The following is a 13,896-nucleotide window of genomic DNA, read 5'->3' as shown; positions in this document are numbered from 1 at the left end:
CAGTGTATTTCCTGCAACAGTCTTCAGCAGCTTCCACTGCTTTGCATTAGCGTCATCATATTTCCACCGTATTAAGCAGGACTTTGGGCAGTTACTTCCACCTCATGTTTCATGTGAGAAGGAAGCTGTTGCTGTGTCTGGCTGTGTGGGCCAGTGTATAATCTTATTGAAACTTGTTCTGTGATCCTGTTTATTCATTTTTATTTATTTATTTTAGACTTACTGATTCACAAAAATCAGTTAAAGTAACGCGCTCACTTTTGCAGAGGGGTGCTCAGATTTACAATCTCAATTGTAAAAGTTTAATGATTTGCACAAAAAAAAATTGTATTCCTGTCATTACACCTCAGGAGACTAAATGCACTTGGTTCAGAAGGCTGTGGTCCTTTTGCACATTTATGGAGATTTTTATTATCAAGCAATTATTTAATTTACTTATTTATTGCAAGTTTTTAACAGCAGTTGCTCAGTTAAAGATATTGCAGTGATTTATTTTTCTCCTGTGGGTAAACAAGGTCACAAGTACATGCCAGAAATACACTGGTAAAGATTTATATTTCACAAGTTCTTGCATACATAAAAGGAAAAGAAAAATGTGAGAAGGATGACAAACAATTTAGGAAATTTCTAAACAGTCAGCTGTAAAAAAAAATTGGAGATGTGCCTAACTCTCTAATTGTTCCTAATCAATTTGTGACAGTTTTCACATTTTTAGGGTTGAAATTCAGTGTCCAAGAAGCTATAAGCAAATTATATGTACTTAGTAAAGCATATGAGTGAGAACATGACTTATGTACTCTTTTATTTCACAGCTGCATGAATGTTTCTTTTTGAGAATATAGGCACTGTAATTTGGAATTCATTTAAAATTGTTTGTACCATCAACAAAAGTTCGACGTTCTTATTATGTTATGATGAGTGACGCATTGGCATCATGGTGTGTAACATGCATAATCCTACATTACATCAGATACCAATGGATAAATTGTCAGTATTCCTTCTGTACAATAATTTCTATTACAGAGAATTTGCAATAAAAGTTCTGAGGTATTAACGTTTCATGAGTTTAATGATTATTTAAGGGTTTCATCATACTTTTAAGAGTTAACTCTTGAGTGAAAGGTGACTAGAATGGTTTCGGGTGAAATCCAGCGTTTGAGGATTGGATTACTTTAGCCATGACATTTTAAGTTTAAAGTTCGCTTCTGAATTATGTTAGCATGCTGAAAAAAATTAAAGCTTTACATTTCCGTTTCTTGAATGCCAAGCTGTGTTGGATTTAGGAATCGAAATGTGCGAAATGAAACATTTTTCCTCTAGAGTCATGTTTGTAGACCGGTTTCTACCAGATGGGATCTGCTGCGGCCTTGATACTGTGCAGGTTGCCTCAAGATGTGTTGAGTAACGGAACACATGAACCCACTTCCTGTATGCAAGATGTGTTAAAAATCACTGTGACTTCACTATCTGGTTTGAACTGCTGTTCAGCGGCCCTTGAGCTCTCCATCCGCCTGTTGCCATCTTGGATATTTCTGCACCCAGAGGTGACCATATCTGGTCAAGAGAGTCAAGCTTTAGGATGATATTTGAAACAAAACTGGACCAAAATACGTTGATTTGAGGCCTAATACATGTTTAGATTTGGGGGATTTTCAGAAGAACCACACTGATTACTGGTGAATTGGAGGGAATTATGGACAAAATTGTATTAACTTAGTTAAGTCCATGAAAGAAATTGGATTTCTTATTTTTTCCTCAAAGTATTACATACAGTATTACAGTAGTACATAAAGGCTTTCTCAGTTAAATGTCATCACAATTTTTTTACAAAAAAAAAAGCATCTTTAAAGCAAACACGTGTCTACTTTATTACCGGAAAAGTGTCTCTCTGGACCAGTTTTGAAGGACCGAGCAACACAGAGTTTTTGCCATCTGCTTAAAACGTTCTCAGTAAAGTGATTGATTAGTCTTTAAGTTGTTGAGAGTTTAGAAAAAAGGGTTCGGTTTCCTGGAGTTCAGTCTGATGTGTTCAAGTCTTTTGTTTTGTTCAAGTGAAATTGTGAAAAAAATTTTTAAAATGCAACAAAAAACATAAATCTAGGATTTTTTTCATTCAGTTGAACCTCTTACCTTTCTGACCAAAGGACGCTATTTTTAATCGTCTTCAACGACCAACTTAACTGTGTTTGGAAAAATATAAAGAAATTTGAAATTTGTCGTCAGCAACAAACAGAAAGAGAAGTTGTGAGGGACGCATGTTTACCTTTGCATTTCATTACCCTTCTTTTTAATCCGTTTGGAAGATACACATTTTTTATAAAAAATTTTTTTTTAGAGAAGTCTGTGTTCATTCTTGCTCAGTAAATGAGTTCAGCTGCTCTGCAGTTGCAAATGTATGACTCATCTACATGATGAGTCATACATTTGCGCTGGTGTTGCACAGTAGCAAAGCAACCGTCAACCCCACTTTATCTCCATGGAAGAGATGTCATCGTGATGGTAGCACCAGAGATGAGCTCGTTTCCAGAGAGCTCATCGGTATTCTCTGAAAAGTGTATTACTTAAACTGATCAATGATTCTCTGTCGCCAATTCTTCTGCTCTTATAGAATCTTGAACTGTGAGTTGTCTTTCTTTGCTTCTTTCCCCAGTTTATTTTAGTTTGTTTCTGGCATCAAATTCTGGATCTGTTTTTGTCTGTAGTTTTTAAGATGCAAGTGCAAAACCATAAAGTTGAGCTTGACATGAGCTCCTCAAACTTGACACAAAGTGGCCTTTGGAAATGAGGGCACTGTTAAATATTGCAAGGAACCCCAGCGTAGTCTTGAGCGATTAGTTTACAGTTTTTTTTTTTCGTCGGAACATCGAACCAACCTTTAACAAACAGTGCTGACTATAGCAAACTGTGAAGCGCGACCATTGATGAAATCTGATTAACCATTTCACTTGGCGTAGGCTCAGATCTGCTGTATCCTAACCCTGAGCTGCAATCAACACACACTTAAAAGCACACAGATCATGTAACGCGGCCTCTTTGGCAGATGTCACTGCGGTGTATGCTTACAGGACATCTGGGACTTGACTGCTTCTTAATAGACCTGCGTGTGTATTCCAGAGTTTCCTACTGACTTTTATTAAGATTATTAGAGGTGCATAAGAGAATAGATTACTTCCAGTGTCAGCCACTTCCTGTGATTTAATGTTATTCCTGTGTTTTCAAGAACATATCTCACTTAAAAGGTCAGATTACACAGATTACACAGATATTGGATATTACCACACAGCGACTGTGGTATATCCATGTCGGAAATCTTTATTTTATTTTTGTTTTCAGACAGAATTCTCAAATAATGGATTGTTCAAATCATGTTCTTATTTTGATTTGTGGGCTGCCTCTTTGAACAGAATATATTCATATAAAGATGAGTGTGTGGACTGTAGAAATCAATGTAGCTGCAGTTCTGTCAATGTAATTTAAAGTGGTATCTAAGGAAGTGTATGTTTGCTGGGCTTTAGTTTGTTGAGCAGAGAAGCCAGGTGGTTGAATATTCTGCTGCTTAATGCCTGCAGCAAACACAGCGCTGTGTACCTATCATCGTCACCACTCTCATCTCTCTCCCTGCAGTTTAAGGGACAGGCCAATCTCCATGTGTTTGAAGACTGGTGTGGTAGTTCTACAGCTGACCTGCGCAAGAATTTGCATTATCCACTATATCCTCATGTGAGTCACACGATCTCAGTCCACTCAGTTATTCATTAATTATGCTTAACGGGAAATTATATAATGAGTAATATCACACTGCCAGTAAAACTTCATAAATGGACAAAATGTGTTTTTCTCTTTATATCTCATGAGTTCATGTTTAGAATTATTGGAACACTTAAAACCAGTAAGGGTTGGATGTAGTTTTATTTTTTCCTTTATTTTAATGAATGCTTTCTTTTGTCTAGTTTTTCACCACAGTTGGACTGTGATATACCTTAACAGTATGCATTACCTGTCCATACATAAATTGTTCAACCGACTGAAATGCACTGTGGCATTTTACAATGCAAAGAAGGCATTCCTGCGCACACAAGTGTTGGCAGATACACACCTGCACATGCACATTTGTTTTCACTCAGAGGTGCATTCTACATCCACATGCAAAATCCTCATGTTCCTTGGACCGGAGCTGTAATCTCACATTAAGCCAACAGCATGCTTGATTTTCTGTTTCCCCGCCATTCCTCTCCCAGTCCAGGACTACGGTGCAGAAACTGGCCGTCTCTCCTCAGTGGACCAACTATGGGCTCAGGATATTTGGTTATTTACATCCATATACTAATGGTACTTAATCTTTTTTTATTTCATGACGCTCCTACCTGTTACAACACCTGCATGTCATGTTGCACCTCCTCTGCATCTTCCTCATTATATCTCTTTCTTTTCTGTCTTTTCTCTCAGGAGACTTTGTGTTTGCTTTAAGTTCGGATGACAACTCGGAATTGTGGCTCAGCACAGATGACTCCCCCGTCAACTTGCAGTTGTTGGCATGGGTTGGAAAGGTTAGCATGTTTGTCATTTAAGTGTCCAATGGTGGTTTTAGCGTAGTAGTTCTCGTGTCATTTATTTCCATGCGGGTTTTTGTGTTTTTAGACTGGCAGGGAGTGGACAGCCCCAGGTGAGTTTGAGAAGTATGCCAGTCAGACGTCCAAACCAGTTAGGTGAGTCCAGACCTCATTTTAATTTATTGGCCACGATGACAAAAAATGTAGCTAAATTCAGACAATGTGGTTTCAGATTCACTAGTTCAACTGGAAGTATAGGAGCTTGTAAAGCTGTAAAGCCCCAGGTGCACCAATTATATTGACACTCAACCTTTTATTCATATGTTTTCAGGCTGAAGCACTTACCAGTAATACAGTTTACAGAAAAAAGAAAAAGACCACTGCTGTTTTATTACGTGTCTTCTTTCATTGTAGTTGTAATTGGAAGTGTTGGCTGTAATTAATTACTTTAGTAAAAGATCTGAATACTTCTGCTCCTCCACCTCTGCACTTTTTCCTGATTTAGAAAAAAACTAACAAAAACGTATGCCCAATTTCCTTATTCAACAGTGTCCCATGATGCACCATCTGTGTGTAGACTTTTAATCTGTTCAACTTTCTTAATTTTCAGCCATAGATTATGGTTATTGTCTGATGATAAACAAGTGTTTCACAGTTAAAGTTGGCTTTCTTTGCAATATTTCAGCCAGGTATTTTACTATGTATACAATGTTGTGCTGCTTTCTTTCTCTCGTATAGTGTCTATTTAGATGTTTGTAAAAATGTGCCGTTCTTTAAAAAAAAAAAAGTGTAAAAAAAAGTGTAAAAAAAAAAAGTAGATCAGTTATTGATTTCATTTGACACAGCTAGATGACCAAATTTTCCCACCCCTCATAAATTAGGAGAGAAAAAAAACGGGCTAAATTTACAAGTTGCACTGTTGCTCTGAGTTGAGCCATTTGGAAGGTGCTTCCTGAAAAAAACGTTTGCTAAAAGCTCCCAAACCCCTTTTTCGATTTTGCGATTCCCTCAGGCCACATTCACAGGTGGTTAAAGAATGCATTGATTTAGCATTCTGAACACAAATATGTCCTGGGCCACATTGAAGGACCACCTACTGACCTCACATGACTCAATGCCAGCGGCAAAGCTACCATCAGGATATTCTCTCACTCTTTCGGTCTCTGTTAAAGGTAGCATCTGAAGTTTGCGCACAGCTGCTAATGGATTTGAATAGCAATAGCAATCTGTGGGAATATATTGGAGAAGCAATTTGTTTTGGAGCTAAACGTTTTGCTGAACTGGGTTTTCGGGACACTTTACAATGAGGATTTTAGTCTGAAAAATATCAGTTGTTTCATCACCAGGATGCTTTGCTCGTGGGTTGCCTCAATAGTATAATTCTTGTTTTGACTGTTGATTTTTCCCACTGTGGTCATCATATTGTATCAGAGAACAAGGATCTGAGCTTGTGCACCCCTTTACATACAGCAGATGTGCCATCTGAATTTAAAAGGTTGAGAGCTTCAGTTTGTGTGTCTGTGTGTGTTTATCAGCAGAGGTGCGCTGACACTGAGCCCTGTGAGATCACAAATCATTTTTTTTACTTTTACACTTCCTCTCTCAAATTTGTTTTTCACAAATCCGAGCTAATGAGCTTATTGAAATGTTTGTAAAAAATGTCGTAATAAAAGTATCTCAGGCGAATCTGAAACATGACAGTGTCTCAATACAGATATAGTTCAGGTCACCCAAAGTATTTTTGATTTGACAGAAGCACTGGTAGACATGCTGATGTCCTGTGTGGGCTTCTAGCTTGTTTACATAACAGAGCAGGTAACTGAGATCTCACTCAGGACACGTGTGGGGACGCATTTTAAAACCAACTGTAAACACGCAAACTTTGAGCTGTCCATATGTGATTGGAGCACTCGGGACCAGGATTACATTAACAATAGCTTCTCCTTCCCCCTAGCATCATTTTCATCATATACTCCTGTCAAAATTCTGCTTGGTCCTTTGTTTGGTTTTAGGTTTGAGAGCCAAAAACCAAAAATAGAACTACAACACTCCCCCTAGGAGTGCTCCTGTAAACATATCAAGCTAGTGTTTAAATGTGATTTTCCTGTATGATAAAAGCATTTCTTTAGAAGACATTCTTTGTTCTGTGCACAGCTTTGTTACAGTTAAAAACGTCACTGGGCTGGAAAAAAATTAGACTACTGGGGAAGCATACGTGCTAGCTTAATAGAAATTTAAGATTTACTTAAAAAACCCTTTGTAAGTATTTGCATTCAAATGAAGTAAGATTTAATGCTGCAATATCAAGTAACACTCACTTGCCAGTATCAAGTCAATTTTACTTACCATAAAACATAACAGTTGTGAAGATATTAAGTTACTTAATTACATCTAAGTTTTATGTTATATTTATTTAAACAAATTAAGTAAAGTCTACTTGTTTTTCATAGGCAGGAACATCATTTTACTCAAAATTTTAAGTAAATTTTATATATCTGTAGTATTTACTGTTATGAAGTAATTTAGTAGATTTTAATTATTTTCTTGTGCTTGACATTTTAATTTACTTGGTTGCATTACGTTACATTACTCACTAAAATTAGGTAATCATTGCCATTATTCTTTTGATAAAAGTTATCAAATAAATTTAACCAATACTCTATGCATTTATTATATATTTATCACATATCACACAACCAAATTACAATGCAATTAAACTGTTTATTTTTCATTTTAAACAGTTTAACATGAACAGTCAAAGTAAATCCACTACTATTGTGGATTGAATTGCCCAATCTTTTATGGGGCAGCCATAAGTTTAACATTGGGATGACTGACATGAAAAGAACAGACACTGCATCCAATATACACTATTGGGACAAAATATTAGGAACACTGTCAACATAATGCACTATAATGGCAGACTAGCATCATCCACCACAACTTCACTAATAAACATAAAGTCAAATTATCACCTTTCTGACAATGTAAATAAAAACTGAACATGTAGAAGCTTAACAAAAGCAGAAGCTGTGGACTGGAAATAATTCCATTAGATTGTGTAGGTGTCCCATTACTTTTGTACATGCAGTACAAGTCTAGAATAGTGCTTTTCAAAATGCAGTGAAAAACGTACAACCCACTGAAACAGAGTTTCAACATTCATTACGGAAATATAATACTTAGATATTCAAGAACATTTAACACACGCAAACATGCTCAAAACAACTTCTGGGGAGGGTCAGGAATATATATTCGTACTGTAGTCACAATGTTTAAAAACACAATTCACAGTTTCGAGTCCCGAGGTGTTCAAAATATTGCTCCTTTGTGTTAAAACACAAAACACAATACAAGACACAAAAATTAAACTATCTGCCCTTACTGTTGAGTCTATGTATGATTTCTAGACAAATGTGCATGAAGGCCCCCCCAATTTTTAAATAAACAAGGACAATCTGAGTACAAGCAGGGTAGTGACCGGCCTTGAACAGTCTGTGGATGCTTCAATCTATAATGTTTTATGAGCTCTAAACTTTTTGATGACCTAAAATTGCATCTTTTGCACGTCCATTTCATATCACAAGAGGCCTACTCTTTATCCCAGATGAATTCCTCCTCGACCTCCTCTCCCTAGACCTAAACTCCAACTCTCCACAAAGCCCACCGGCTCCTCCAAAGTGCCAATCCTGAAAATGAAGAGACACAATTCGTGGTATTAAAACGATGGTCTAAAACATTCAGCCACAATTCTAATATTACGTTATAATGGATGAATAAGGGAAAATAACAAAACAATATTACATCATGCAGACATTATTTTCTACTTGCCTGAATGATGAGAATAATGTTCTGTTCTGATTTGCTTCTTTTTATTATTAAAGAAATAAACTGTATCATGAACAAACGTAAATGAACATTTTTTTTTGTCTAGCTAAATAAAACAATTAACACATGACAGATTTATTTGCTAGTAAAAACGTGTAATGAAGAATCGATTCTTACATTTAACTACAAAAACATGAATCCTGAGTAAAATGATACCCCGCGATACGATGACGAAATTTCGCGAGGGTGTCCTGATATGCAGCGTGACAATTTTGTCGGGAGTGATTCTATTGGTTCAGAAAGTACTCACGTCATCGCTGGACGGAGCGACATCGCTCGCGGCATGTCAGGACAGGCTGATTGAAAAGTACACATTCTAATCACTTTTTATCAATTGCTCGCTCGCTCGCGTTCATTCAGGATGAGGTGTGATCCTGCATCTAATGTATGGATGAGCGCCAATCCTGTTATACTGTGCGCATGCGTCGTGCATCCGTTTCAAAACGATACACTTTACACATATTTCTAGGTTTATGTACATACAACTATTAAACATTTAAATTGTATGAGGAAACCTAAGTATAACTTACTCTTTCCCCATAATTCATGTATTACGTTAATAAAATGTTTAATTTTACTTCAGAAACTCTAGTTCTTACTGAATCTTAAAAATACAAGGTAGAAATTATGACAGTTAGTCATAGAGTCATTAGAGTTTGCTTCGCCAAAAAGTCACTTTTTTCAGTGTAGTCAGACCGTATAGTTGTGGTTTTTCTCTCTGCACAACTTTGTAGGTTTCACAGCCTGGACCAGTTTTGTAAGACCGTGCAGAGTTTGCATACCCCTAATTTTTTGATTATTTGCATTCAAAATTCCTGTTGCAGGGGTGTGTTGAACAGGATGTGTTGAATCAGTGAATGTTAATGTTGACTCAAAGGATCTCTTTCTTTTTCTTTTTTTAAAGACGCTCAGAGATAGTAAACACAGAGAGATCTTTGTAATCGATATACGTCTTTTAACACGCATATGTGAGTAATCAGACAATTTTGTCAACATAATCAGGAAAAAATGTTGTACAGCAAAGTGGACAAAAGCATTCCAGGAGATTTCAGATGTTGAGGGATTATCAAAGTATTTTACTAGCAATGCAGTGGCTTCAAATACCTTTTAGTTTACCTTTTAGTTTAGTTAGTTTAGTTAAAGACCTTGCTTGTTTTTTTTTTTTTGGGGGGGGGGGGGGGTTTCAAGCAGGCCTGCCTGTCTTCTCATAGCTCTGATATGATTCATAACCGCACAGGCCATAAAGATAACACCCCACTGTTACAGTTTCAACAATACAACTAAAACGTAAGGCTGACTGTGTTTTTTCTTATGAGTCTGCAAGTTGATTGCAGTTTTTATGTTTTTAAAATCATTTTGTTCATATGATATTTAGTGCAGATTATAATTGTGTCCTCTATAATTATGTTGCTGTTTATTTTTTTTAACTTGGCTTCATAAATAGAATTTACTAGGGATGAACCAAATGTGAAATTCTGGGCTGGTGCATGTTAAAGATAATGATTCAGTTGATATCTGATTGTTTTTGTCATTCATTTTCTCCCTAATGCCCGGAAAACAATAAAAAATGCATTATAAAAAGTAACTGAACAGAATTTTTTTAGAACCTTTCACATAAAAAGATCCGGTTTCTAATTACTCTTTAGCCTGTTAAACCATAAACAACTCGATTACTTTTCAGTGCTTTCATCATTTTGTTGTGTCAGATCAGGACAAAGCCATTGCGGCACTACCAGGACACGCCAAATAAATATCAACCACTGCCTTTGGTTTATGATGCCCTGTTTGCCGATTGCAGTCGACGAGCTAATATTGACTAATACCAGTGAAATATCAGTGCAGCCCCAGAAATGACTTACTTATTTATAAACCGTTATTATTCAGATTGATCAATAAGATGGGTTTGAATGACTGTTTCTGCTATATCCACCTCAATGGGCCTTGGAGGAAACAAAGTGATAGATAGTGATAGATGATTTTTATCTGACTACAAATCCTGCCCTTGGAGCTTTAACATTATATATTATGTCTCTTTATGGACATTTTACATTCACGTGACTTCATCACAGGGCTTAATCTGAACCTTAACTGTCTGACAGGCTGTCTGCTCAGAGGAGATACTTTTTTGAAGTGATCCACAAGCAAAACAACAGAGGGACTGACCATGTGGAGGTGGCAGTAAGTACTTTGCTCTCTCTGTTTTCTCAACTCAAGCCGTCGGTTCCAACTCTCATGCTAAGTCTGTGTCCCTCTTTGTTTTCAATGTGAGTATTGAAGTGTAAGAGGCATGCGGTTCTTTGTTTGTTTTCACTCAGTGGCAGCTCCTGGACCATGGCTTTAGGTTTACGGTTATTGAATCCAAGCATATCTCCCTCTATGTTGGTAAGTACACACATCATTCCAGGTGTCTGAGAATATGTCAGTCTCAGTTAAAAACTGCATCATTCTCACAATCCAAAACTGTTCGTCTTCGTTGTCCTGCAAGGATACTCAAGACTGCATGTCACTGCTTTCGTTTTGCTGTAAACATGAAGCGCTTCTGTCGTTCTTATGCTCCGTGGCTTCATCCTACAGATGAGTCTGCGCTGTTGATGAGTGATGTTGCCCACATACCACAGACAGCTGCAAGCCACAAAAAGGCCACCACAGAACGGCGCAGTACTGCAGTCGACATGCTGAGGGAAGACCCAAGAGATGCACTCTACAAAGGTGAGAGACTACTCTAAGTTGCACCATTTCCTCCCATCCCGGATGTAAGACTTGAGCAAGTTATTTCCTTTTACTAACAAAGGACAAAGTAATCAAGACTCAAATCTGCTTGTTGTGTTTGTTTGCAGTCCGTCTGATAAACAGCAAGTTCCTTCAAGGTGTTCTGCCTGACTGCTTGTACAAGCCCAGCTACACAATCAAAGACTTTCCTCTGCTGCGTTACCAAGGGCTGCAGTTTGTATGTTATTAATGTATCTTGTATACTTAAATCACACAGTAACATTTTTCCTTATTAAAAGTCCATGTTACTTAATGTGGCTTTATGAAAATGTCCCGTTTTGCATATTAAATTGTAAGTAATGTCCAGTTGTAAATTTGTGTTTATATTACTGTCACATTATACAAATTGGTGCATATTTAAAGAGGTTCAACTGCGTATTTAAACAAAATAGTTGTTTTCAATGCAAGTATTCTACTGGTAGGCTCATTGTTCAAACTAAACATTTCTGTTCATATAAAACAGCAATATTTTATACAATGAAACATGTGCCCAACCCTCCAAAGCCTTGTCTTCCGATTATGTCCGTAATTAGAATACAACCATGTTTTTGTTTTAACCTCAAGCTGTGGGACTAGGAGTTTGATTTAGTCAAAAAATGTAAGTCCCTTCATAAAAGTGGCTGTAAATTGGCTTATTTTTCAAATAAGATTCGTCATTCAAAGATCATCATCTTAGGTAGGGACGTTTTCAGAAGAAACTGGTTGAATTGTTAAGTGTTGGTGGAATTTTTACCCTGTTTACACTTCAGCTCTACTAACCCGCCACAGGCTGTAAGCTTAATCTTTACCATACATACTCAAGGGGAAAAGAGATTATCTTTTCAGCTAACCAATTGTAAGATGGCAAAAAAAAACTGCTTTGTTGAATTTAACCGTATTATATTTTAGTTTTACTTTTCTAATCCAAACCCAAGCCTAATTCTCATCCTTTCTGTAATCTGTTATACATCTAAAAGACACATATAGTGTGCTCTGTTCATTATTGTCACTTTTCTGATCCTTTTGGTACAGCTGGATAATCTTAACTGTGCAAGATCTCATGACTCATCTCTTTGTGGCTTTAAACGGCAAGCTCTCATTTCTTTTTTTCTAGGTCCGCATGTCCTACATCTACCCAAATGACTACACCCGACTCACGCACATGGAGAAAGAGAACAGCTGCTTCTACCCTGAGAGCCCTTACTACATGAGAATGTGAGACTTTTGGTGACGAACATGGCACATAATAGATTCATATCTAAAAGCAGTACTTTGTGACTGCGATGTTGTGAAGTAAATTAACTTCGTTTTGGGAATTTTTTTTTGTCCTCCAGGTTTGGTTTCTCTAGATACATGAGATTTGATCGTCCAGGTATGCAGGAAAAGGGAAACATGGGCAGAGGTATTTTGTAATTTTTTTTTTTCTTTTTCAAAACCAAAATCAAATTCCTTGTATTGTCAGACCATTTCAATATCAACCTCTGACTCTGCTCTTGGTGAATGTTAGATTTTGGTTTCCAGAGGAATAAATCAGTCCTAGATGAACAGGACAACTCTGACAATGGAGCCTTTCAGAGGAAGAAAAAAAAAAGGCAGGACCAGATTGATAATGCCCTCTTTCCAGACTACGGAGATGATTATGATGATTATATTCAGAAACGCAGACGCAAACTCTTTGCCTTGGTCACTCAAGAGACTGATAGCACTCATACAAGATTGTACACAGAGCAGCCACAGAAGACCCAAGGGAAAGATACTGAGCCAGACATAGAAAACACAGCTGAGCCTCTGCAGTCACTGCCAATTAAACCCTTGAAACAACACCTGCCGGAAAACGGGACAGAGTTAAAACCAGAGGGCCCAGTTAAAAATGGAGAGCCAATTAAACCAAAAGGAAAGGTAAAAACAGCAAAAATACATAAAGTGAAATTATCTGGGAGGTCAGTGCAAACACATCCACAGATACAAGTTGGCAAAGCAAAGCATCAACAAGCTGTTCCATTGGATAAACTCAAGTCCAAACAGAATCAGATCCAGAGGTACCATAAGATGAACTATACTCAAATCCAGAGAATCAAAGACGCTCCACTTCAAAGCCCAGATAGGGATGCTGCCCTACCTAAAAAAAACCTATTGAAGAAGCTTGTAACCAGAGGGATGGAGCACCACCTTGCCAACATCAAACGTTTTACGACAAGAGATGTCAACCACTTTAAAGCGAGGTCAAATCAAGTGGAAACAGATCCCAGAAAAGGTCTCAGGGAAAAAGAGATCGAGATGAATATGCCTTTACAGCAAGAAAAGAAACGCATGCATAGAGCTAAGATGGTTGATCGAGGAAAAGGGGACAAAGTGTGGTTAGATGTGGGAGGAGAGGAGGGCTACGTTCACAACAGAACTGGGAGTAGGAGAGACTCTCTGTGGGGGCAACAAGAAGAGTTTACAGATGATGAGGATCTTACTCCAGCCCCAGTGTTTGACACTCAGGTCAACTGGAACCAAACCTTCCAGGTGAACCACCTTGACCTTCAGGCGCAGCGCTCAGATTGGATAGACCTGCGCTGCAACGTCTCTGGAAACCTGCTCCTCAACCCAAGTGATGCTATGCCCATAATTGAGGCTTTCATGGACCGTCTGAATGAAAAGCATCATGGGTATGTGTGTGTTTGTGTATATGTGCCTGAGAGAGAGAGATATATATATATTGAGG

General features: G+C 37.6%; 1 protein-coding gene across 1 annotated transcript in view; it reads left to right on the top strand.

Annotated features, from left to right (window-relative positions):
• The window catches only part of b4galnt3b (beta-1,4-N-acetyl-galactosaminyl transferase 3b), a 31,826-nt gene that overhangs the window by 11,887 nt on the left and 6,043 nt on the right, over positions 1-13,896 (top strand). The window contains exons 4-14 of the mRNA XM_075469775.1: positions 3,625-3,720; positions 4,239-4,329; positions 4,447-4,547; positions 4,639-4,706; positions 10,538-10,616; positions 10,754-10,820; positions 11,013-11,147; positions 11,276-11,385; positions 12,301-12,401; positions 12,521-12,588; positions 12,694-13,840. Coding sequence (XP_075325890.1) covers positions 3,625-3,720; positions 4,239-4,329; positions 4,447-4,547; positions 4,639-4,706; positions 10,538-10,616; positions 10,754-10,820; positions 11,013-11,147; positions 11,276-11,385; positions 12,301-12,401; positions 12,521-12,588; positions 12,694-13,840 — 2,063 coding nt within the window. The remainder of the gene's footprint in view (positions 1-3,624; positions 3,721-4,238; positions 4,330-4,446; positions 4,548-4,638; positions 4,707-10,537; positions 10,617-10,753; positions 10,821-11,012; positions 11,148-11,275; positions 11,386-12,300; positions 12,402-12,520; positions 12,589-12,693; positions 13,841-13,896) is intronic.

This window comes from Odontesthes bonariensis, chromosome 7 (genome assembly GCF_027942865.1).
Source record: "Odontesthes bonariensis isolate fOdoBon6 chromosome 7, fOdoBon6.hap1, whole genome shotgun sequence".
Taxonomy (NCBI): Eukaryota; Metazoa; Chordata; class Actinopteri; order Atheriniformes; family Atherinopsidae; genus Odontesthes; species Odontesthes bonariensis.
This window is presented reverse-complemented; position numbering and strand designations above follow the sequence as displayed.